The following is a 25,225-nucleotide window of genomic DNA, read 5'->3' as shown; positions in this document are numbered from 1 at the left end:
TAACTTCCCAGCCCACCATATCCCCTCAATTACTGGTAAATACAGCTGTTAAATTTCACTGTCACCCTGACCAAGTCAGCTTTAAAAAACAGGAATTCAAGCTTGGAGCTGAAAGATGCAGAGGTACATGACAGTTCCACTCAACATAATTTCACGTTCCAGAAGCTGAAATAATTAGCTTCTATTCTACTGCAAAAGAAATGCAATTCTAGCCTGTCTATGCTTCCACATAAGTGCTTATTATCAGTGTTTGAAGGACCACACAATCTAAACAGTAAAGGGCCCAGCAAATCCATTTACAGAAACCTGTGAGTTATACATGAAAGCTACTCAAGTCTCTGGTCAGCACAGCATTTCTAATAGTTCCTTCACATTTCTTTTCCCCCAAAATTTATACGCTGTCTTTCACATTCAATGTTTCTGCCTTCACGCTTCCATCAGCCACATTACTTCTGCTACAACACAACAGTTTCCACAATTGCTTCACCTCTGTTTAGGCTGCCTCACTTAAAGATGAAATGTAGGATTAAGAGAACATATATAAAATACTGCTTGAGATGCACAAGTTCATTAATATATACAGGACAAAAATCTTAATGATCTATTCATCAATAATCCATCAGTTGAGGCAACGACTATCATCCACCCATCCCTGCAGACCCTCCACCTTCCAGAGCAATCAGAAGAACTTACATACCTCTACTTTAAACTCATTGCTGACATAGCGCCCATTAAGCTCAGAACAAACCAATTTGAACTTTCTGTCAAAAAGAGAAACAGTGTGCCAGTTTCTGTAGCGTATCAAATGCAAGACTTCCTCATAGCTAGCCATAGTATCAACTCCTGCAGAGAGAGAAACAAGGAAAACAATTACTTTGCAAAAGCCTAGTGCAACACCATATACTCTACAAATCACACTCCCTTTCTTTGAACAAGTTTTCTTGGCAGATAGATTTTCAGTCAGCAGAATCAAAAGTAACACTGTTATGGCAGATGGACACACGTGGCTATACTGAAATTTGTGGTTTTACTTTGTGGTAAAATCTGAGATTCACATAGCCTGTAAAATTTTTTCTTTTGAATATATAACAGACTCTGAAAACAAGAAGAAAGGAATGATGCACACTCCACATCACTGGATTCTCTGTGCAAGAAGAAAGCCTTTTCTAGGGGGCAAAGTATACTTCACTTCCACATTTAAGAAGTAACCTGCAATTTATAGGACGCCAAGTCTCCAAAGAAAGGAGATTCTAGAATGACCTATGTTGTAGAATCAGTTTTCCACAAAACAGCGCAAACACCTCTGAGCCTGAAATTCCAGTGAAAAAATGAGCTATTTGGAGTAATGTGTTACAAGCCATCTATTGAGCACATTGATTTCAGACCTTTCTTGCATGAGCAAAAGAACTAAGTCCCACCTGTGATGATCATGCCAAGGTTGGAACTACTCATCTCAATGCCTTTCTGCTGTAATCGTGTCATGTCAATCTCCAGGCTTTCTTGATCTTGATTTAGTTCTTCTCCCACCACTGTCACCTCACACGTATCCAGGTTATGCATGATTTCTTCAGAAACCAAAGACTCTTGTACTAAAAAGTAGAGGAACCACCAAGGAGATAAGCAGAAACAAAGACAAGAGTCCACGCACTGTAAAATATCCCATGCAAGCAGAACTCTTCTTTCAAATCAAACATTAAAATCTGGGCCTGAAGTAAAGAGACCAAGTATTCAAGGTCTAATGATAAATAAGGGATTACTTGCATGGAGGTAATGGCCTGAACTTAGTACCATTTCCAGGAAAATTTCTGTTAGCTCAGAGCAGAATACCTACGCTTTTTCCCAAGCAATGCACATCTTGTTTCTCCTACTAGATTCTTACTGCAGGAGAAATCCCTCTTGCTTTGCAAGAGGAAGAACCTCCAATATGATCACAGAATAGAATAAGGGTAAGCAAGAGCTCAGAGCAGAAATGATGTTACCTGTAGGATCCTCATCCCCATCTCCATCTGGCTCCACCTCCCGTGTAATGGTGCTTATTATGCGAAGCTCAGGGAAGAGGGAAATGCCCTCAGAACTCTCAAACTCTGAAGCAGATCGGGCAAAATGGTTGATGCCACTGAGGCTGATTTTTGGTTCCTCTGGTTGCAAGACCATTACATATCCCTCCACAGAAGGAATAGAGACGCAGGCCTCTTCATTGAAACACCTATGAGATACAGAAATGCAGCCAAGGCAGCTATGTGAAAGGGAGGCACAATTATGCACAGTAATTACTTAATAAATTAAAAAAGCTCTATCTCAGACCCAGGAGTCTCAGATAAGTTCATCAGCTGTGTTGGAAGAATTCCCCAGCAAGGGAACAATCTTACAATTAATTTTTACTTACATTTAACATTTTGCCCCATTTTCTATGCTATGACTAACAGTACAGATTAACAACTTCATTGAAGCTTGTGACACTGGGTATTTCCTCTCACTGATAAATCTTTCACCTCTTACATCTTCCTTACTACATTCTTAGAAAGAAAAGGGTTTTCCCAGTATTGGGAACAGCTGCCATATTCAAATGTGACAGCAGATACAATAAAAGTCTTTTGTATATCAGAACTGAGATATGTCAACATCTTTTCAGGCCTCAATATCACCATACAGAGAAGCATTATTTCAGCACTAGAACATACTTGACAGTACTGGTGATTTTAAGCCTCCGGATTCCAGGTGTGGGGAACTGGCGAGAATTCAGATAGGAAATGTGCTGCATGGCCTTATCAACTCTGTCAATATCATCCCCTTCTATGGTCACTGCTGACTGACTAGGGTTCATGTGGATCTGAAATTATAGAAGAGAGAAAAAAAGGGAACACAAATAGAAAAATGATCAGGTAATTAAAACAGAAGTTCAGCCCTGTTTACTCAGGTAAGCGCTGGGATGGTTACATCTGTATTCAAAGCAGGGAGGACATTATTTATGGGCCTTGTGCTTCACTTCCTTCTTGCAGTCAAATACACTGAGTATTTTGTCCTTCATGAAGAAAATCTAGGCACTTGTAACAGTTCTGAAGTGAAGCAGTAAGATAGGCAGACAGCTAACACGAAAGATAAATTTAGCTTTGTTCATGCAACCTTACTATGAAAAATAAGAATAATGAAAAAAAAAAGATATCTAAGTCAGATTAATTCTACTACGCTGCTTGGTAAGAATCTCTATCTGGTGTAGCTGGTAAAACTGAGGCTTTCAAATACCCAATTTCTTTTCTCAAGTTCCAGAGAACACCATAACTTTCGCTTTTAAACTCTGCTATGACCATGACTGTACTAGAAAGATTTGCTAGTTTTCATGTAACTTTAATGCAACATGCCACAATTAAATAAGCCTATTTTAGTTAGGATGCCCCTACTTAACTACTTGCAAAATGTGTATCTATTATCAGCAGAATAACATACACAGTCCCTTTCATTAATATATGACTTTACCTTCACGCCTTTGCCAACACCATCAGCAATTTGCAAATCCAGTCCCTCCTTGCAGGTATACAGGCAATCTATCACTTTCTTGTTTTCCAGTTTACCAGAACGAATCATCAAACCTGCCAGATTGCCTCGGAAGAACTGAGCCATGCGGAGCTCACCACCTTCAGAAAGAAAGAAAGGAAAAATCTTTGAAGATGTTGATTTTTTTTTTTTCTATTTTTCTTTTGTAAAATAACAAATTTGCTTTCTGGCTCCACAGCACATTATAGACATGCATGTTAGTTTTTCATCCATTCTGGGTGTTAACCTTGTCATTACGTTCAAGCATAAAGAATTCAACAGTTCACCATGCACATGGCCTTCAAAACATGACGGTGTGGCCATCTTGAACTGTTATTTCCATAACAAAAATTTCTTTTGCTCATACAGCGAGGTGGTGTTCAGAACCAAATAAATGAACCGAATCCTGAATTCTCACAATGAGGTACTAACTCCAACTAGAGTTTTCCCTATAAAAACAGCAGTGCCTACTATGTAGGAACCAACAGCATCAGTCCTCAAGCTGTTAACTCTCTAGACTAAGCCAATCATTTCAGGCTCTATTTGTGTTCAAAGGAGAGAAATAAACTTCATAGCATCACTCAGGCAGTGGTACAGGATGCCCAGAGAGGCAGTGGGTGCCCTGCTCTTGGAAACACCCAGGGTCAGGCTGGACTTGGCTCTGAGCACCTGACTGAGCTGCAGGTATCCCTGTTCACTGCAGTTGGACCAGATGGCCTCTAAGGGTTCCTTCCAACTCAAACAATTCTACGATTCAGCTCATCCTGTAGGAGATATTAAGAGTTAACGAGTCCTCTCTAACCAAGCCTTCTCCTCTGCATGGAATTAAAGCAAGGAGTTTAAACTCAAGTCACTTAGTTTTACACATCTACATTAATTGCAGTCTTCTAAGCATCTGACATATTCGATTTTTTTGATTACACCAAATGATCACCAAGTGAACTAGTAAGTGGCAGCCATAGGACTCCACCTGGAAATTTGTATTTCAAAGTCATCACTTAGTAAGCTAAGAGATTTTTATAAAGGTATCTAAGCTTGTTTTGAAGATTCTGGGTGATGAAAGATCCCTGACATAACTCAGAAGTTTTCAGTAGTTAATTGCTATGCTACAAATCTTATTTCCAGTTGAGACTTGCACAGCTTCAGAATCTAGCTCCTGGATTCAGTTACATCCTTGCCAAACTAAAACATGACGCACAGCTAGAAATCTCATCTCAGTTTTATTTAGACCATTTCAGGATATTTAAACTATACAGAACAAACTGTATAGCTTGCCAGACCTAACTGGGAGCAAAAGGGTTTTCTCATTAAATGAGTATCCAGTCCACTGTCAATCATGAGAGGGAATTGTTTATATATCAGCAATCTGATTTAAATACAAAATTGTTTGAGTAGGAAGCAGGACTACCCAATTTCAAAGATCCTTCCTAACTACAGAATGACTCTATGCTATGCACAAACATACCTTCATGCATGTGTGTACACACATATAGGATGAGGTGTATTTAGATTTTAACAAAACTGGATTAAATAAATTGTAGCTAAATAAATTTTGCATCAGCAACTTATTTTACACCACTTCACTGCAAACAAATGGTGGCAAATTTGTACATGGGTGTGCAATTGGTTGGGAAAAAAAAAAAAAGAAACAATGCAAAAAAAAAAATCAGCTGGTAAAGCTCTGGAAATAAAGGCACAATGAAGAAACAAGCCTAGGAGAGGATTATGTGAAGGTCAATGGCCCAAACGCAATGCCTGCATTTCATGCTGTGTGTGAGATGAAGCAATGTCTTGGCTTAAAAATGAAATAAAACAGTAGGGAAAAAACTCCAGCAACCTGCAGAGGTCTCAGGTAGGGTTTCATTGTCATTTTCATTTCCTGTATATTCTGTAGAAGAGCAAGACAAAGAGTAGGACAAAGAGGGAAGCGACCAGGTCGTTACAGTTTGGCAAATTCTCTCTTGGGTCACAGAAAACACACACCACCACTGTTCCTCAGAAGTAGCATTCATGACAAGACAATTTACTATTGATGAGACCACCAATGAGATGCAGGTCTAACAACTGACACAGCTTTCCTCTAATAATAACATCACATGTACTGACCAGTCAATTTATCAGATGGAAGTATGCAAAAAAAAAAAACCCAAAAAACAACCAACAAACACCAACAAAACAAAACAGAAAAAAAACCCACCCCCAAAGCAGCTTTTAACCTTCTTAAATAAATGTTAAAAGCATACAATTTCTCCCCACCTAGAGGTGTGCTGTATATATAACTTGGGGCAGCCTGACTTATTTAACAATGTTTGTAAGGCAAAGTTCATGGCCTCGTGCTCTAACTTCACTCTTTTGTCAAATCTCTTTTTCCTTTTGTGTTCTAATTGCCTACAAATCAGACCTTTGGTGGAACCTTTAAAAAGGCAGACCAAAAAGTTCTTGTCTTCCAGACTTTTAGTGCTCCTGTTTCAGTCTGTTGGTATTAAAAAGTAAGAAATTAAGGGATCATATCATATGGCCAGTATGAAAGCACAGAATTTTGTAAATTAAATGCTTTTGTTATGATGCAGAGTATATAGAAGCCATTACACAATCCATATGCTCAGCTAGAACTTGGTTGCCAGTCTCATGAAAACCAGCCACTCTAATTTCTCCATGAGCTAAAACAGATAGTTGGAAAGTTACAAACAGAACGTGAGATGAATTATGGGGAAAATAATTAATTGACTCAAAGTGACAACAAAATGAATTTAACACTAAAGTGACATAAATGCTGAAAGATAGTGGACTTCCCACAAATATTGTTTGATGGAGAAAATATTTTGATAATTTAACCTCCAGTCACACTTCAAACCCTTAACATTCAAACAAAAAAAGAAAAAAAGAGACATTATAAAACATGAGACTATTAATTTGATAGAAATGTCCCAAGTTTTCCATTTGTCAATCACTCACAAGCTACTTCTCTGCATTATGACAGATTGCAACTACAGTCTACATTCTGAACAACAATAAAACAAGAATGATTTAGCACTGCTCTGACTCAAAAGATCAATTCATACCACCCAGGATGCAATTTAGTCAGCAAGCCAAACATTTCAGTTCAGGACTGCAAAGCAAGAGCTTTGTTACAGAGATCTCCAGTAATCAGCTATCAGTGCTCCACAGTCAGATGCTTGCTACCTTTTTTCCTCAAAGTTTGCAGATTAGATTTCACAAGAACGAGAGAATATGAATCAGCATTTTACAGCTTGCAGAATTTTGTCATTTAACCAAAGTCTGTATGTAATAAAGCAGATGCTTCTTATATTTCTATAAGCAGCTGATAAAATACCCAAGAGACAGCATCACTATGTTGCTTTTAGCTGAACTGTCTACTGGCTACACTTTGATTTATGAGAACACTTCTAAAATGTGCCATTCAACCTACCTGAAATTAGCATTCTCCATAATAAGACCTTACAACTGTTCTTAATAAGAAATTATCTATCTATATCCTCACACATTCCAGAGAAACCTCTTCAATGTAATGCTACTTGGTGAGTAGCTTTGTCATTCATACACACACAGCCAGTAAACAAACAAACCAACACAAAAAAATGACTAAGAAGAAATATCAGATAACAAAAATCATACCCAAAAATATTCAATAAGAAATATTAGAAGTTATCTTTCATGCAACAGAAAGATTAGCTATGTATTGCTAGGCTAACCACAAAGATCTCATTAAAAAAAAACCTAATTAAATGTATTAACAATTGTAAACAGTTACCTTGCCAGCATGCTCCAACTACTAGCTGAGTTTCTATTTTTGAAGGATGAAGTGGATAATCTTCAGTCACTGGGAAAGGATCATACGAAACACCATCTACATAAAGTGTTACTGCAGGAAATTCAACATTGAGGACATAATGGTGCCATTCTTTGTCACAAACCTAAATAAAAAAAGTATTAAAAATTGTTTTAATATTAAAATAAAGGATTGCAGTTGAATAACTGGATCTGATGCACATTCTGCAAATGTCCACATGTGGACATTTACCATTAAAACAACACACATTGCCCTGTACAGAACATAGGAGGATATTTCATGCTATCTAACAATGTAACTCATGTCAGCTGATGAGAAAGCACATAAAATATTTAGTCTCTTTTGTATCATTCTTCACGATCACAATCACCATTAATTCACAGAAATAAACTCAGCAAACAGTAATAATACCAAAGAAAAGACTTGGTATTATAGCACCTGCTTTCAAATGTAGAATAATTAAGATGAGATGAACTGAAAGAACAAGACAACTCTGATCCCAAACAGGAAGAAAGTGCCTGCATTCCTAAGAGGTGTATTACTCTGTTTCTGTGGAATAAATACCTAATTATGCAAATTGACCCATCACTATTTACAATATATGTATCTACTGCTGGCAATGTGTAACATGTCACAGACTTTATATTCCAGAAGAAGTATTAAGAAGTTCTTCTGTTATCCCATTAAACACTTTGATCTGCAACAGTGCTGCAAGCTCAGAAGTAATTTTTTGTTATAAACAAACTGGAATGCTCATGCCCCCTGTTTCCATATGCATTGTGTTATTGTTATATAGTGAAGATAACTGACAAGACAGCTGAAGTTTGGCATTTTATTTTCATACATAAATCCACACTTCACTGCCTTTCAAGGACAATGGCTTGGACTTTATTTCATGAGCATCCCACTGGATTGAACAAAAGCACTAAAGTAGCAAGTCAAAATCAAGTTGAACAGGTATAGCTGCATCCATCCCTGCCACTCATCACAAAATAAACCACTGGGTCCTACAGAACTCGGTATCAGGAGTCTGGAGTTGTAAAAAATACCTGTTAATAATCATCTTATTAGAGAATTTAGGCTCCCATGGTTTTTCACTGCATTCTACCACTTTACCAGGCATTCCAAACTTACTTGATTTAGCTTCCAATGGAATTCTGCAGGCTTGTATGTCTTTCCCTCTGAAGGATCTTGTCGGAAGAGGAAAACAAGGCGGCAGTTGTGCAGGTACAGCGTGTAGTGGTGTCGATTCATATCTGCACAAGAGATTCAAGTATTGTCATTGTGTCCTTTAAGTATTAGGAGCTCAAATAATAGTTCGCCAGTTCTGAATATTCCTATGTAAATGCCCCAGTAATTGATAAATAAATGCACAAGCAAACCAGACATGTTAAGAGAGACAGCATCTCCACCTAGAAAAAATATCTACTGCAGCCAATGCTGTCACTAAACTGATACGTGTATCTTAAGGATTTTTGGCAGTATCAAGAATAAGGCTATTTGTGGATTGCTGGAATAATACACCTACCATGATGGAAGGAAATGCATAACATAAATAAAGTTAGAAAAACTCATTTCAGCTGAAGCTAGATGATTTAAGTGCACATCTCTACAGGTAAGTACAGTAAAGAACAGCTTTGCAGTCCACTTCCTTTCACTTCCAAGAAAAACCTAGAGAAATCACTTAAGGTTCCCACATTTGCTACCATAGTACATAAAACCAAAACTCAACAAATTAGACTGTTCATACTTGTACTGACAAACCTGTCTTGTCTGAATTGCAAAGAATTGTCTCTTTCTCTTTGGTTCCAGGCCCATGCCTCATCCACACTGAAATCATGAAGGGTTCTTTCATATTGACTGTGACAACACCATCTGGAATCTTCACAGCCTGTGTGCCATTAAACTCAAAGACTTGGTCACTGTCATGACCATTATCAGTAGGAAGTCCTATCGTCCAGTTCGCAGCACTACTTGGAGAAGGAAGCAGTTCAGCTGTGCCAGAAGCAGCACCTGCAGTAAAAATGCTCACATGAAAACAAGGTAGTGACTAGAAAGATCACAGCTAGCTTCATATCAAACAGCTCCTAACGAGCATTAGTTTTGCAGCACCAACTGTCAGTACTATGCATTATCATCACATATCAGGCAATTCTCCTATTGAATAATATGGCACTAACATCAGACATATCTAATACTACAATGTCTTCCATATGCTTAATTTCTGGGTAGCTTACTGATCTCATTGAAAATGCAGAACTTTACTTTGCCTTTATCTCAGGAACCATTACACTAATATCATTTGTCCTTCACAGCCATGAAAATAATGCTTTTTTCTTGTCACTATGGTAAGACTAATATCCACCCAGCTGAAGAGGTCTGCATAAGAATACCACATTGGACCCAAGCATCCCCTCTCAGATCACCAACTAATAAGACTGCACGTCTTTTAACATAATATTCAGCCTATAATAAGCACTTTATTATAACAAAAGCATTCTTACCACAGAGTCTGTGAATGGATTTCTCAGAATAGGTGTCTCTGTCGCAGCCTTTCCCAATATGATTGGTTTCTAGTTCAACTGTTGCCTGAATTGAGGTTATTGGTTCATCACATGTCTCCAAACGCATACTTGGGAAGAGTGCTAAAGAACCAGTACCAGGTTCATATTCTATTCTTTTGCTCCAACCTGTATAATTATTCAAAGAAACAACATTAAAAAAAAAAAAAAACACCTCCTGTTTAAACAAAGGCACTGGCAAAAACAGATAGGAAGGAGCTCAAACTAACCTTGCCAGCCAGGCTTGCATGTAGGCTTAATGCTAATTTTAACCAATACATCCTCAGCAGCTCTCTTCTTCCCACAGTCATATGCAGTTACTGTCAGTTTATACTGATGCTCTTTGCCATAGCTCAACTTTTCTGTGTTTTTTATATAACCTGGCAAAAAAAAAAAAAAAAAAGTGATATTCCAGAAATGAATATTTCAGGGTCACTGCTGTGTTAAATCCATACAGGTACATCTATGTACTTCATACTGCTAACAAGACTTTAGCAGCCAAACAGACAAATGAATTTGGACTTTCACTACCTATACTTTAAATGCTAGACATAAAGTCCAGATATTTTAAAATTATATATATCCAGAAGATAAGTACAAATATACAGAATAAGTATATACTTATCAGGCTCACAGTATATTATACTGCACTATATAAAATACACATACACACATACATATAAAATAGTATTATATTGCTCCAAATTAAACTATTCACAAGTGGTAGCTGACAAATAAACTTTATCAGATTATCTGTTTCATCTGCAAAGCTTTAGAAATGTGAATACTCCAAAAATTCAAACTAAAGCCTAACAAAAACTGTCTTGTTTTGCTTAGTCAGGCTCCTTGGACCCCTGGAAATAGTCCACAGATAACAGACTGAATGGAAATGATCTGAACAAAACACTACACTTCAAACCCAATGTCCACAATACTGTAAATTTCAGAGACACAGGTAAGCATCTCACACAGAAAAAGCACACTAACAGAATCCTATTTTTGAAAGCTGTTTAGCAAAAGAAAACTACAGGAAAAAAGAAAAAAAGAGTTTACTAATAGCCGGTTTAAAATGTAATACAGCCCTCTCTTTGTTTTCAGAAGTATTTTACAGGAAACAAAATGTGCAAACTACCTGCTCCTTGCATCAGCAGATAGTGACTACACTATGCACTGAAAGACATCTCGCTTTTTATTATAAACATGTCCATTTAACTGCATCATAGGAAAGGGTTAAAACAGGGTTGCTGCAGTTTTATGCTGATCAGTTTGAAGCCCTATGCCTAAAGGCAGTGAGTGACAGTAATTCCCACTCTGTCTTGCATCACATTCTTACCATCTTTGTCAATAGCAAAAGGAACATCCGGAGTTACAATTTCATAGTTGCAGATCTGGCTGAACTGAGGTGAACAATCTGCATCCACTGCTTCCACTTTCAGGATGTTATCATACCTCTTCCCTTCAATAACCGTTGCCTTGTACGATTTCTCTTTGAACACGGGAGAATACTCATTAACATCATTCACCTGAATGTGTACTGTTGCTCTGGAAAAGAACACCAAAGTCAGTTTTCCTTACAGTGCAGATCTCCCATTCTTGTGTGGAGTCTGACAGAACATCTCATTTACAGATGAAGCTACTCTAGAATTTAAGCTCCCTGAGGGACGTCACCAATTACTAACAAGACTAAAAATCTAACTGGAAAAGCAGTGAATATTTTCCCCATGTGTTGCTATGTAATTCTGTGCAGTTTCAAGTTGTTGTTTACTATTGCTGTTTAAAATTAGATAACCAATATTGCAACTACTAAGCTGCTGCCACTTTCCAGAAATATAACGAAGTGCAGCTGTGACAAAATAGGCATTTAGTTCTGATAGCAGTACAATTCTTTCAGCTCTCTTCTGCTGTCAGAGTATGTGATATAAACATCTAATTTTTATTTCATGTGAGTAAGAATGACAGACACGACTAGTCTTAGACTAAGAGCTCAGTCAAGTGCCTTTGATTAGCTTTCTTTTCATAATGAGGCACAGAGTGCTTATGTCAGTGAAAACTGATTTATTTCCTGGATATAGGACTGATAGATTAGACAATTTAAATGAAAAAAAATTGCAGTAGCAAGATGCACTGTAACACATATACAGCAAGCTAAATAATCCTAACCAGGTTGGGTCAAGAAAAGGTGAATAGTGAAAAATATCTGAAATGTAAATAAAGAATCCAGTCTCCACAGTCCTTGTGTCAAAGCAAAAGACTTAAAATGCTTATGTTAAAAAAGTACCTTTAAGATTTTCTTTTATCCTGTATACCCAACCAATTACACCAATAGAAGGCTTTCTGTAGCAAACACTGCTTGTATTCCTGACTAAAGTAGCAGCCACAAGGCAGGAAACAGCAACAGTGGTTTTCAGGTACAGGTTTTAGGAACCCATTATTCTTCCATGGCAAAAGAAAAACTGCAGAACACAGTCCTGGATCACAGAGCAGTGCTGTAATGACAGCTTCACCAACCTCAGCTGTCTTAGCTCACTACACAGAGAGCAATCTGCACAGCCATAACACTGCATCACCTGGCAACCACACACATCACACCTCTTCCAAAGAAGCTGTGTTTTGCCTGCTCAGAAAGGCAGAAGATTGGCCACTTGTGTTCAACTATTTATCATTCATCCTCTTACATGAGATTCCTAAGATAAGGTACTTCTGAATATATACCAAAGAGATTGAATGGCTGCCTTTTTATTAGGAACTTCCCCAATTCTACTTTTGTTACCTTTTCTCTAGCCTACATATTTTTGATAAAACTCTTTAGATTGATACACATTGCTCTGGATCTATCAAGAAGTTTACATCTCAACCAACCTGCACAGGCACAAAAATACATTCCAGTTGTACAGCAAGGAGAAGGAACTGTACAACAACACTGATCTGAGCAATTCCAGCCAACCAAACAAAATAATAACTGCCATCTTTTTGTTTCAGATCTTTCTTCAAAAGTAAAATTGAGTGTTGAAGAGAAATTCAACAGGGATACCTATGTTCCACCAGTGTAATCCTTAACAAGATAACTTTCTGCTGTGTATTTGAAGCAGCTATGGCTATACAGCTATAGAATAACAACTGTATATGTCACCAAGATGACTGCTGGTAAAGCAGTCCTCATCTTGTTTGTGTCCCTCTTTGCTTTGCACTGACAGTAATCTTCCACATGCCTGGCAGATGTTGACACCAGGGTGTTGTTATACAGTTACTTGCAAGTCCATTTCTAGAGAGCAATTAAACTGTGGTTTATTCTTTAGATGAAGATTGCTTTGTTCCCATCCTTTAATCTAGGCAGAGAAGAACCTTATGCTATTGATCTTGCTTTTTAGGGTGAGGCCAGCTGGAAACAATAGCAATATGTATTCTTTTCCACTTTGTCATGGCTTATTGAACCATATTTTTTATCTTAGAAACTGAATTCTGAAACAATGTCCATAGCTGGTATCCCATGTGGAGTCTTTATATCAATTCAGATGCTAAATATTTCAAGAGCCTTCAGAGATGTGGAGGGTAAAGCAGCATCATTGAGAATACAGTTAGAGATATCAAAACAGTTCATTTCTATTTTACTACTATTTACATTGCCATAATATGAAAGTCTTCCACTACTAACACTTGGTTTGCATTTACTCCAAACACACAGGATGTAAATCACCAGGAACAGGAGACCAGTTGAAACCGAACTTCCCCTCAGCCAACCACAGATTCACTTACTTGTGGGATTTTTTTGCATTTGCTCCATCTGGTCCCTTCCCACAGTCATAGGCCTGTATGGTGAACGTGTAGTCCTTCTGTAGCTCACAGTCGAGTTTTTCTTTGGAGCGTATTATTCCCTCACCAGTGGATTTATCCACTACCACTGCTTCAAAGGGGACATTTTGCCCATGAATTTTAAATCCACAAATCTCACCTACAGATTCAAAGCAACAGAGGTTAGAACTGGTCAAAATCACTACTTTTTTATTTTTATTTTTTTTATTTTTAAATGAATGACCGAATAGTTTGCAGCCAAGGGTTTGTGAGGGTCTGTGGACAAAGCAAGAGCACTGTGCTTTAAAATGGGTGATTTCTGGGAACTTTAGTAAAAAGAAGCATATGTCTGCCTTCCAAGCAACTCGTTTACTTGCATCCATTCATGCAGGAGTACAAAAGAGAAAAAGAGAAATGTAGACAGGCATTTCACAGGAGTACTTGAGATAGCTCTAGGGTAAGAGTAGAACTTATGAGAGCACACAGCCAAGGCCACTTGTAATCTCTTCTATGCCAAGCTACTGGGAATAGCTGGGCAGCTTGTTTATTTTGACCAGAGCAAAAGGTTAAAATGCACAGTTACAAGTCAAGGGATGAAAAGCTTCAAGGACAGGTTCAGCACCTTAATTACAGAAATTCTGTCAACAGATCAGTGAACAAAGTCTTCCTGTGCAATGTACCTGACTAAAATTAGGGAATCAAAATAAACTACTGAATGAGAAAGGTAGAAATACCAACTTCTCAGGCATCCATTTCAACAGCTACCTACTAACAGACCAAACTTCTTCATCGAGAAAGCTCTCACAAGGGACAATTTGGTAGGCTTTCCTTTCCATTCAATCTCTTCATCCTAATGCACTTGAAGTGAAGCTCCTTGTCCATCATTCTAAAACATGTCTGAGCTTGAGATTACATTACAAGTCACCTTGCTGGCGCAGATGGGTCAATCTGTCAGCAGGTAATGAGGACTGAGCCCTTGCTGATCCAGCTGCACTAACAAAAGCCACTCAACCTTTCATCAGCTGTGCTGTGTTTTTACCTGTATAACTTGTTATGAAAGGGATTCTCTTATACCAACATAAAATACCAGTTTATTATAACTGCAGTGGTATCACAGTACCAAGAACACATTCCTACCATAGATACACCTACAATCATTTTTAAAATGCACTTGATTCAGAATTTAAGCTACTGAAATACATGCTAGAAGAAGCATCCTGCACACAAGGTGGTAATAATGCTTTGGCACCAATATATTTTACCAAGCATATGAGAAAAACAATATCCAAAAAAAGTAAACTATCAGTGAAAACGTCAGAAAATGTTCATTTTTCCCAAATCATCAGTGCCCACATAATGCACAGTGATCCCCAGTGGTTCAAATGGATGTCTGATGTACAGATATTTCTAACCAAGGGTTTGGTTACATAACAATTTTTATCAATATATTTTAAAATAGAAAAGAACTGGGAGAATAAATGGGACAAAGAGCATGACAGGATCTTCTGTTTAAGTGCTGATTCCCCATTTCATAACCAAAGTTAGTGGGTTAATATTCATAAAAGGGATAGAAAGAACCCTTTATCACCTTCTTTGGTGACTGTCACCTCAAAACTCTCTAAAGGGAGAAAAGATAAACCCAAGTCAGTAATACAGGAGAGGCTGAAAAGGGAACAAATAAGGAAAAGGCAAAGATGCACACATTACACAGAAAAACTTTGGAAAAAAAAAAAAAGTCTTTTACAATTCCAGTGGTGATTTGTTGTAACTGTTACCATTTTAGAGTTTTAGTTCTGTTAAATATGATTTAACCTTTTATCTCCAGATTATCATCCGTAGAATTCTGAAGTTTGAGAGTTAAATTGCAGGCTTACCTACAGGCTTTTTGCTTTTTAAAGAATTCAGCTGCTAAACAAGAAATGTTCCAAATTTCACGTTGAGAAATTATCCATAAAGTTGAATTTACATCAAAATTTACCACTACTCTTCTATTTAAAGGCAGGATAGATACTTTAAACAAACTTTTAGCTATTCTACTGAAACCTCCATGTTGCTGAAACTAAAACCACTTTGTATTGCTCTTTTGATCTCCAGTAATAAAAATAAACAAACAGCCATTGGGTGTTTGTGCTTCCAAACCATATTTTATCTGTATAGGCTGCAGCACTTGCAAAGTTTAAGTACTGCATCAAACTCAACATGAGGGTGCTGCATAGTTCTGAATTAAACACACTCAAGTTTGACCCTAATGATGATAAAAGCTTTAATTGAAGACATTTGGGTAAGTAGGAGGAGTTCGTATATTTTCTTAGCAGTGCATTTCTTTTCCAGGTTCAACAACCAACCCTTTCTACCACTTTACTGGTGTAGGATGACTGCATGATGCACCCTGAAGGGCTTCACAATTTTAATGAAGATACAACTAACCACATTCTTCACTCCATTGTTATGGTTTTGTTCAAACCCCATACGACCACCTTTTACAGATCATCTAACATACCATTTTTTTCCTGATTACTGTTATCTTTGACCTGAATTGCAGTATAGCACAGCAGATCTGTACCCATAACATCACAAATTTCCTTTTAATTCTCACATCTTTCCAACAACTTGCAGTTTTCCAGTTCTCTGTTCCAGAGCTGCCTCAGAAAGAGATGGAGCACCACAACTGCAGAGAACTATTTTTTCTTAAAAGGCAATTTTCTAGCAAAAATACCATTAAGAAAAAATATAATGAATCCTGATTTGTAGTCCTTCTTTTCCAAAGGAGCCAGTTTCTGAAACAGCTCTTGTTAAGCCCTCCCTGAAGTCCACATCAGGTAACCCCTAGATTTATATTCAGCTCTTTATTTTAATGCACACACACACTGCCTCTCTGAGGCATCCTCAGAATTTAATTCTGTCTACTTTTACTCAGGATATAAATACAACCCTGGATTTTAATATGGCAATAGGATCATTCATGAACATCCTTACGCTGCTTCAATGTGTGGCTGACACCACTGGTTAATGATAACTGACAATCCACCTGCAAGGAATCTCCTGTGCATTCCAGGACTTCTAACCTTGAGAAGCACAAACGGGGTGTGAAACATGAAGGTTACTGAAAAAATATATGAAGGGAACACAAAAGCAGAAAGCCTGGTATGGGAGGAAGAGGGAGAAGTGTGTTAATGTAGCAGTTACCCATCTGGGACAAGGGGAGGCTGGTTAACTCCTGGTCACTTCATAACAACCTGTAGTGGCCTTTAGCTCAGGCACCAGTTTTGGCTGTTAAGACATTCAGGCTTCCAAGCAAAGACATAAATAAGCTTTTCAGTTAATATCCATGTGTCTCCAGGTGCTTTTTAGGGCACAAAGCCTTTGTTCAAGGTGTACTAGAGATCAATGCCTTCCAGATATTTCCCAGAACAACAACTGACCAACATAATTGTATTTTCCACTTCACACTAATGAGATTAACAAAAATCCCTTTTATTACTGCGTGGGTAAAGTACTTCAAACAGCACAAGTTACAGTGCCTAAGAACTACAGGGTTACCTATGGCAAAAGTGCACTAAAGAAGCAAATGCACAGCTCCCATCCCTTTTCTCCAAAATGTCACACACTGATTTAGAGCTGTTTCAAGATAAATAAGACAACTTACAGATGAATATTCCCATACGTGGATGATATTCCTCTTCATCTCAGTTAAGAAATGCATGTATTTATGTGGTAGAGGTGAAGATTTTCTATGACAATAGAATTTTTCTGCAGTGATTTTTTGTTTTTTCCCACTGCCATTGAGCAAGCTCAGTCCCATGGAAGGTATTTAGTGGCAAATGTGCTCCCTGAGGTTTCATGCTATGTCATATATACACAAGTCATTTGTTCTGGTTTCACCTTGAAGTTGAGATTCACTGCTGAAATGAATTTCTCTCTCTCCTCATTCTTAAAGAGAATAAAGATAGACCTGTAATTGGATTTTTATTTGATACACTGGGAACCGCTCAGCTAAATGCCATGTCAGTGGGATGGAACTTTCACAGTATTCTGACTCAGCTGTACTTACAGTTGAAAAATTATCTCACTTCACAGATATGGCTGCATACTGCATTTGATGTACGTTTGTTGAATTACTCCTTGGATGTGACAAGATCAAATCCACAGATTACACAGTGGCATTCATCTTCTCCACATATTGTTTCCTTACAGCCACCATCCAGCTGAGCACTGCATTCATGCTGGCCTGCTGCAGACAGGATGTCAGCACAGCTCCCTGCCCTAACCAAACAAGGGCTGGCAGCACAGCATGGAAATGTGGTGCTCACCCACCAGCCCACTGCACTACACATCTCCAGGGAAAGGCAGACAAAAGGTTTGGTGGATTTTGTTTGATTTTAAAAGAGCAAATTCAGATTCTGCAAAACCATTTTCAAAGCTTTATTCATATTCGTGTTCTAAGTTAAAAATTCCTAACCCCCACAAAAATAATTCTTGTGTCCCAGATCAGTAAGAGCAAACTATCTTATTGTGACCACGTTTGTCTCCAGGTTTTGGAGGGCAGGGGAACCAGAACCTTAGGATAGATGCACCAAAAATTCAAGAAACTTTTCCTTCCATAAGGAAACACTACAAACCTTTGACTAGTAAGACCCTCAGCAATACACATTCAGCCACATGAGGACATTCAGATACAACAGTTTGCTTGAAATGCAACACAAAGTCAGTTCCATTTTGCACAGCAAATGGAAAATCTGTACTAAGAGCTTCTAACATTAAACTGATTTTACACATGAATTATGTTAACGTACAATAAAAAATGTTGTTGCCCTTTATTTTATGATCAAATTCCAGCGTGACTCAATTTGTAACATAGAGAAGTTTCAGTGAAGAACTAGAAAGGTCATTGTCTTCCCAAGCAGATCCATAACAAATACAAAAGACTGATGCCAGAGGGTCTCTGTGTATCACACAGACCCAACACATCTAAATCCAAATTCTGCCTTCAAAAGTGTAGTTTCAGATGCAAGAGCTTACCAAGCTATTCTAGAAATAGATGTCTAAATGACAGTATTTTTGCATACCTGAGTGTAAGGATCCCACCCACAGCAAAGTAAAGCAGTAAGATATTCCTCCTCCTTGCCCCACAGTTCATGTACTACAGAGCATTTAATGAACTATTTTCAGGATGTTTTGACATGCTCAAATTTAAAGTGAAGTAAAAGATTATTTCAAATATTTTAAAACTACAGACAGTTCAGAAGGGTTGAGAGCTCAATTAGAAGGCACACTTAATTAAAATATCCAACCTTCTGTAGCGTGAACAAATCTGATTTGCAATATCTATATACTACTTAGGGCTGAAATAGGCATTTAATCCTGAAAATGCTTTGTTTTGCTGGGAGAACATGCTGTCACTAACCTAATGGGTTTTTCACACGTAAACACCCACATAGATGCTGCTGGACAATAACAACACTATTCTCCATTCTAGGACATGGCTACCACACCACCAACTAAGATTGGTAATGCTGATTCAACACCACTCCCACATCTGGTCTCCTCAAAGGCAGATTCAAGTATTGTTCCATTTCATGGTAGGCATAAAAAACATTTATTTAACCAACTAATCTGCAAGTACAGAGTTTAAGCCTGTGTTGACCACTGCAATTAACTTAAATACCTGCAGATGCTGGATAGTGCTCCTCAAACATGGTTTTCTAATATTTTGTCAAATCATGGGAACACCCTTCTGTAATAATGGATCCAGTTAATGAATGAATATTCTTGGATGGTAGATTCCAGAAAAAAAAAAAAACAAAACACACCAATAAACAACAAACACTACAGCAGAATTTTGTAAAAGAACTGCTGGCTGTCAGTCCTATGTCAAAAGTGAAAAGTTAGCATGCATTTGGCAAATGGCTTTTGTATCATCTCCTATATGCTTTGTTACAGGAGAAAAAAGCCTTCAGACAGTGCTAAACCACTGAGGTATACAGGAGATAGAAGACCTGAATTCATCATTTTCAAGCTAACAGTACTATCTGTGCTTTAGTGCTCTGATCTGAATCAGAAAAAAAAAACAAAGAAAGGAATGATGTTTCATCTGCATCAGTCAAGCTGCAAATCTCAGTCCAGAGATGCTCTGCTCATGTAGCTGAACAGCACCTACAAGAAAAGACCTCTTCAACTCTACTCCACTAATCTAGTGAGAGATTGTAAGATTATGAACAGTCAACTTACTTCTACATCTCCGCAGGCAGTATTAAGCCAGTACCAGTGAAAAATTCTATTATCAGAGAAGATACTCTGCACAGCAGCAAGATGAACACAAACCCACTTACACAACATTCAGACTCTTCCCCGATGTAGGAACCTGCTTACATTTAGGAAAACTTCAAAAGAGCTAAGCTTCCTTCCACAATTCTTCCCAAAATTAAACAGAGGTCAGATTTCTAGCACTATCTCATAGCTAAAGGAACCTCAGCCATAAAATACATTACATCATTAAATAAGTCTCAAGCTTCACATTTCTGAAATTAAATAAAAAAGAGTGCTGAGAATAATGTTTTCTTATGTCACCTCTGCTCTCTGACACTGACCAAGCTGTGAAATATCAGTGATTGAGTAGAAGAGGCTTTCCTCTTCTCCACATTTTTTAAAACACTCCAAAATGCTACACAAACTTTTCACAGAAAGCCTGAATTTTCAAAGAAACTTCCAAAAAAGTCCAAATACTGCAGAAAGGAAACACAATCTTAATTCTACTAATGTCTTCTCAGTCTATTAAGACACAAATTGAATGCTTTAAGAAAACTGAAAACTGTTTGGAATGAGAAGGAAATGTGCATTTCAGAACTCCACACAATGCTGCAAAATGTGAAATCCGGAGGACTAAAGAAAAGGTTAGATGCTATGCAAAAGAATTCAGAAAAAGTAATACACATGCAATTGAAAGAGTATCTGCAATATGCTCTATTCTCCACTTGGATATGCAAATATGGCTGTAAATGACAAATAAAACCATGGTCCATGCATGGGTATTTCCTACGATCTATGAGCTGCAAACACAACACTGTTAGGGAAAATACACTCAGTAACACACAGTTTTTGCCATCAAGATAGCACTCCCACTTCTTAAAAAATAAAACTAGATAATTTATTTACCTGCAAAACGCAGAGGTGCATCTTTGTCCAGGGCTATTAAAGGGGGGTCCAAGAGAACTGTGTTATCATTTTCTGTGACTATCCCATGATACGTCGTTTCAATCCATGGCTTATGCTTGTTAACTGAAAGGGGGAAAAAAAATCCAGGTTAACATTTTTGAAACTAAGGACTTCTAAAAAAAAAAAAAAAAAAACTCCTTGTAACACTGCCTTCATTTTTGTTTTCTGAATCTGAAGCAGTATTTTACTGAATTCAAACATTTGAGACAAAATCCTGGCCAGGCACGTTCAAAAGAGTCCACAGTCCCTGTGGGCTTCCCAAAAGTAACTCAGATCTAAATTAGTTTCTTTTAAATATGCTGGGATTTAAGATGGCCCTGAAGTGCAATTCAAAAACCTTTTAAGAGCGATGGGGAGCTGCTCTCAGCAGTGCCAAACATCACACCAGGAAAAGCCATATTCAGCAGAAGACAAGAAAAGGCTGGCCAACAGGAGACACCAGGGGGCTGCTGAAACTCTGCTTTCCTCCAGCCTGGAAAACTTGGCATCTGGTTGGTGGATTATCCTTCAGAGAACAGGAACTAATATTCAACACTTTGCATGGTTTCAGCATTTTTTGTGTGTTTATTATTATTATTATTATTACTAAGAGAGCAGATAGAGATCAGAAGGAGAGCTGCAGGAACTCTACTGAAGCCATGGAGCTGTGTCAGTGCAAGGAAACAATACAGGAGAGGCTACAGAAAAGGGCAAGGTGAAAGTACACCACTTCCATCTCTCTGCTGCAGAGGTGCAAAGCAGATGATCTGTACCCCTCTGCTTTTGCAGGACTTGCACTTTAGTTTTCTTTAATCCAGCATACAATTAATGCAGACTGCAAACATCTGCATGGGACCATAACCTCAGGCCTATCTAATAGGATGCCTTAAATCTGAGTAGCATCCCAACCTGTTGTATCACCTGTTTAGTAGTTGCTTGGGGAGACAGTGAAGCTCCTCCCAAGCACTGCCCATGGAAGCTTTCTTCAGCTCTGCACACAACAATCTGTAAAGCAATGGTCTGAGCTGTTTAAGACAACAGGTCTTCTGCTGTTAGCTTTCTTTAGCAGCTTGAAAAAAAGAGTTTTTGTAGAACATCATGAAAGATATGAGACAAAATCGTGTGTTACCTACCAGGTCCTCAGCTCCTACACGACAACCCAATGACAGAAAGCCTTTGTTATTAATTATCTTTACAAGACACTTGCTGAAGATAAATACAGCTCACAGAAACAGTGCATGTGGTTAACAACTACTTTTTCTCAACATCTGAATATATTCTTTTTGGCCTACTTCTCTACATGCTGAGGAGCACCAGTTCTACCAGTTCTGTTTTGGGCAATGCGTTTTTGTCACTTCATAAAACCTCTCAGGCTATCATGCACTCTTCTTGCTTACTGAATTAATACTATTTCCCCCAGATCTAATTCTGGAAGGCTGTATGTACCCAGCTGCTTGAGGCCTCTGGAAAACATTAACTTGGATGCCCTGAAAACTGTTCCTTACCATACAAAATCATACCAGCATCAGCAGATGATGCAGCCACGCATAAGAAAAACTTTGCTAGAGGTTCTAACAAACATACAAAAAACATGTCATTACTGATATCATCCAGATTTTGGTCTCTATGAGATACAATCTTTACAACCCCTAAAATAAGTGCAATCACAACCAAGTCTGCATGATAGAAAGTACAGCAGTTCAGCCCTGCTGCCTCACCCTGCAGAATTACACAAGGGGATTGTCAAAGTGGCAGGGACACAGTGCTAACTTAGTCACTGCAGTGCATTCAAGATGTCTGGTGTGCACTTACCCAAGAAATTTAAAGAAAGAGAGATGAAAGGACACTAAGATGATTAAACATAGATGCAGGGAACTCGTACAGCAAACCATAACATTCTCTCGATCCACTTTCATCTGCCATCTTTTACTGGTTAGTGGCAAGAAACTGATAGAGGGTAAAAACTCTTCATACACAATGATGCAGCAAGACAGAATTCGCAGCGAACTATTTTAACACAAAGAGTGTTTAATTACTGCCTTGTGGTTTTACTCAATATGGCAACACTATCTTTATTGCCTCAATGCACTCACACAGGCACGATTTCAAGATTCAGCACAGCACACAGCCAACTACATGTCAGCTCACCCAGAAGCCCACTGCAGCACCCTCCAAGGATATTGGTGTTTTAAAACAAACTTCACGTTCAAAGGGTCCAACACACCATTCTGCCCTGGGAAGGAAGGCACCCGTGTCTGTTACAGCGTAAGGCTGTAGCACATCTCCTCATCCAAACCTGCTCTAAAACAGAAGTGCTTTGCTCATAGAGCTCTGGCAGTCAGAAACACGAGGAGGATGCAGCTGTGTATCTCTTGTTGGCGTAGCTCTGGCAGTTATTACCTAGCTGAGCATCTCATATGACTGAATTCCCCTCTGCTCATCTTCACCTTCTCAAGACCTAGTATAAAAATACCAGCATAGATCTGTCAGAAAAAAAAAAAAAAAAAAAGCATCTCCATTCTAATGCTTCTAAACATAGATAATATATATTTTTTAAAGCCTTGACAAAACTTCTCCTAATTTAGCAAGCTATGATAAATCCCATTACGGTCGGATAGGGAGTTCTACAAAAGCTTAAAGTACCATAACCACATATGAACACAATTATGATGAGTATGCTAAGCATCTGCAAAGCCTAGTGAACCTTCAAACAGGCCCAGTTAAAAGCAAAGTCATGTCATTTTATTGTGCTGCAGACAATAAAATCATAAAGCTTAAACCCCTTTGTGTTTAGGAAGGCTAAAACGTCGCTGGATTTTAAAGCATAAAGCTTAAATCCCTCTGTGTTTATGAAGGCTAAACATCACAGGATTTTAAATCACACACTGAACTAATTGCTGAATATCCAGGAAAGGCCCCTTATCCGTACTTGTGATCTCCTGACTCCAGCACAACCACACAGTGTAAGAAATTCTCAAGCTAGCATTTGAAAGATGAGGCCAAGCTTATGAGTAATTCATTAATGCTTCCCTTGAAACAACTGCAGAATTGAAGCAAGAACGATTCTGATGTCAGTTGGCTTCAATAACATTAAATGCTAGACTGACAACTACTGACACTTTTTTTCCCCTCTGAAAACATTACAAAACTCCTGAAATCTGCAGAGAAAGTTGTCCACAGCCACACTGTTAACTTCAAACTGAAACATTCTGCCTGTTCCAAGCTTGACACTTAGTGCCCTGAGCTGTTAATCTCCTGCCATGTAAGTGGGATAAACTACGCTGCTCCCCTTGAAATACAATATTCACACTATTTGTGAGTGCCTCCACTGGAATCTGCTGTAAATCCCAACCAGCACTGAATGGAGTCAAGTGGAGGAAGCCTTTCTGGCACATCACAGCAAGTTGCCTTCTACTTAGCGGGCAGTGACCAAGTATCTTTCAGAACAGATAGCCTACCTCCTTTTCCCCAGCAGCAAATTGAGCAGTACAGCTTACATTAGAGCTTTTATTGCTGCCAGGCAATGGCTGAATGTGCATCTGAATGTGCAAGGTGAGCACGAGCAGCCTGGCCAATTTTGACTTGAAGATAATTGCTGCTAAGCTAGAGGAGGAAAGAGAAAGAATACGTGCCTTGAACATGGGGGGTTTTAATACCATTCACTCCAAGTGAATGCACTCGGTTTCTCATGATTCCGAACAGACCAACTTCCACTAATATCAACTGGAACAACTCCTGGCTGTTCTCAGACAGGAGATGTTTCTAAAAGGAAGGATGCTCCCGCAACAGCAGTGGCTGATGCTACAGAACCAATCCATCACATCAATCAGCAGCATTTTCTCCCGCTGCTTAGAAGAATTAACAAATGCAAATTAAAGTGTTGATAAGACAATGGAGTTCAGGGCCAGCCTGGAAACTTCAGGCAAAAGCTCCAGTCTTAAACTAACCACATGAATTCAGTTCTACTATTTGAATGCAAACATATAAAACGCACTTCTCTAAGTCCCTTCTGAGGCCTCCAGTTATCTCCTTAGAAGTGGTCAAAAGTTCATTTGACTTAAGTGGGATCTGGCATCTACGTAACTGGAGATTTAGATGCACCTCAACCAGAAAGAACTGCAGCTGACAATATTTGTTTTTTTTTTTTTTCTACTGGATAATTATTTCAAGTATATGGTGCTGCTTAGCCATGCTACATAACTGGAGAATTAGATCGAGATGATGTCAAAACAAATTTGTGTGAATTAACTGATAAAACACGTTTGAACAAACTCAATAACAATTATTAGAGTTAGACAGCTACATCTACACCCACTCTCATCACCTGGTGGTAAAATCCAGC

The 25,225-nt window shown here is 38.3% G+C and overlaps 1 protein-coding gene across 4 annotated transcripts in view; it reads right to left on the bottom strand.

Moving 5' to 3' along the window:
* Positions 1-25,225, bottom strand: part of CLSTN1 (calsyntenin 1) — a 35,019-nt gene that overhangs the window by 4,981 nt on the left and 4,813 nt on the right. The window contains exons 2-16 of one of the 4 annotated variants that reach the window (XM_090122941.1): positions 20,845-20,967; positions 15,281-15,310; positions 13,657-13,852; positions 11,237-11,445; positions 10,134-10,283; positions 9,847-10,032; positions 9,107-9,355; positions 8,477-8,598; positions 7,304-7,466; positions 5,369-5,419; positions 3,475-3,632; positions 2,682-2,830; positions 1,980-2,206; positions 1,419-1,589; positions 698-843 (exon numbers count right to left, since the gene is read on the bottom strand). In XM_090122941.1, coding sequence (XP_089979067.1) covers positions 698-843; positions 1,419-1,589; positions 1,980-2,206; positions 2,682-2,830; positions 3,475-3,632; positions 5,369-5,419; positions 7,304-7,466; positions 8,477-8,598; positions 9,107-9,355; positions 9,847-10,032; positions 10,134-10,283; positions 11,237-11,445; positions 13,657-13,852; positions 15,281-15,310; positions 20,845-20,967 — 2,330 coding nt within the window. The remainder of the gene's footprint in view (positions 1-697; positions 844-1,418; positions 1,590-1,979; positions 2,207-2,681; positions 2,831-3,474; positions 3,633-5,368; positions 5,420-7,303; positions 7,467-8,476; positions 8,599-9,106; positions 9,356-9,846; positions 10,033-10,133; positions 10,284-11,236; positions 11,446-13,656; positions 13,853-15,280; positions 15,311-20,844; positions 20,968-25,225) is intronic. The other 3 variants (XM_031613571.2, XM_090122942.1, XM_031613572.2) reach the window with 3 other exon arrangements.

This window comes from Phasianus colchicus, chromosome 22, assembly GCF_987193195.1.
Source record: "Phasianus colchicus chromosome 22, bPhaCol1.hap1.1, whole genome shotgun sequence".
NCBI lineage: Eukaryota > Metazoa > Chordata > Aves > Galliformes > Phasianidae > Phasianus > Phasianus colchicus.
The sequence above is the reverse complement of the archived record's forward strand: the minus strand, read 5'-3'. Positions and strand labels throughout refer to the sequence as shown.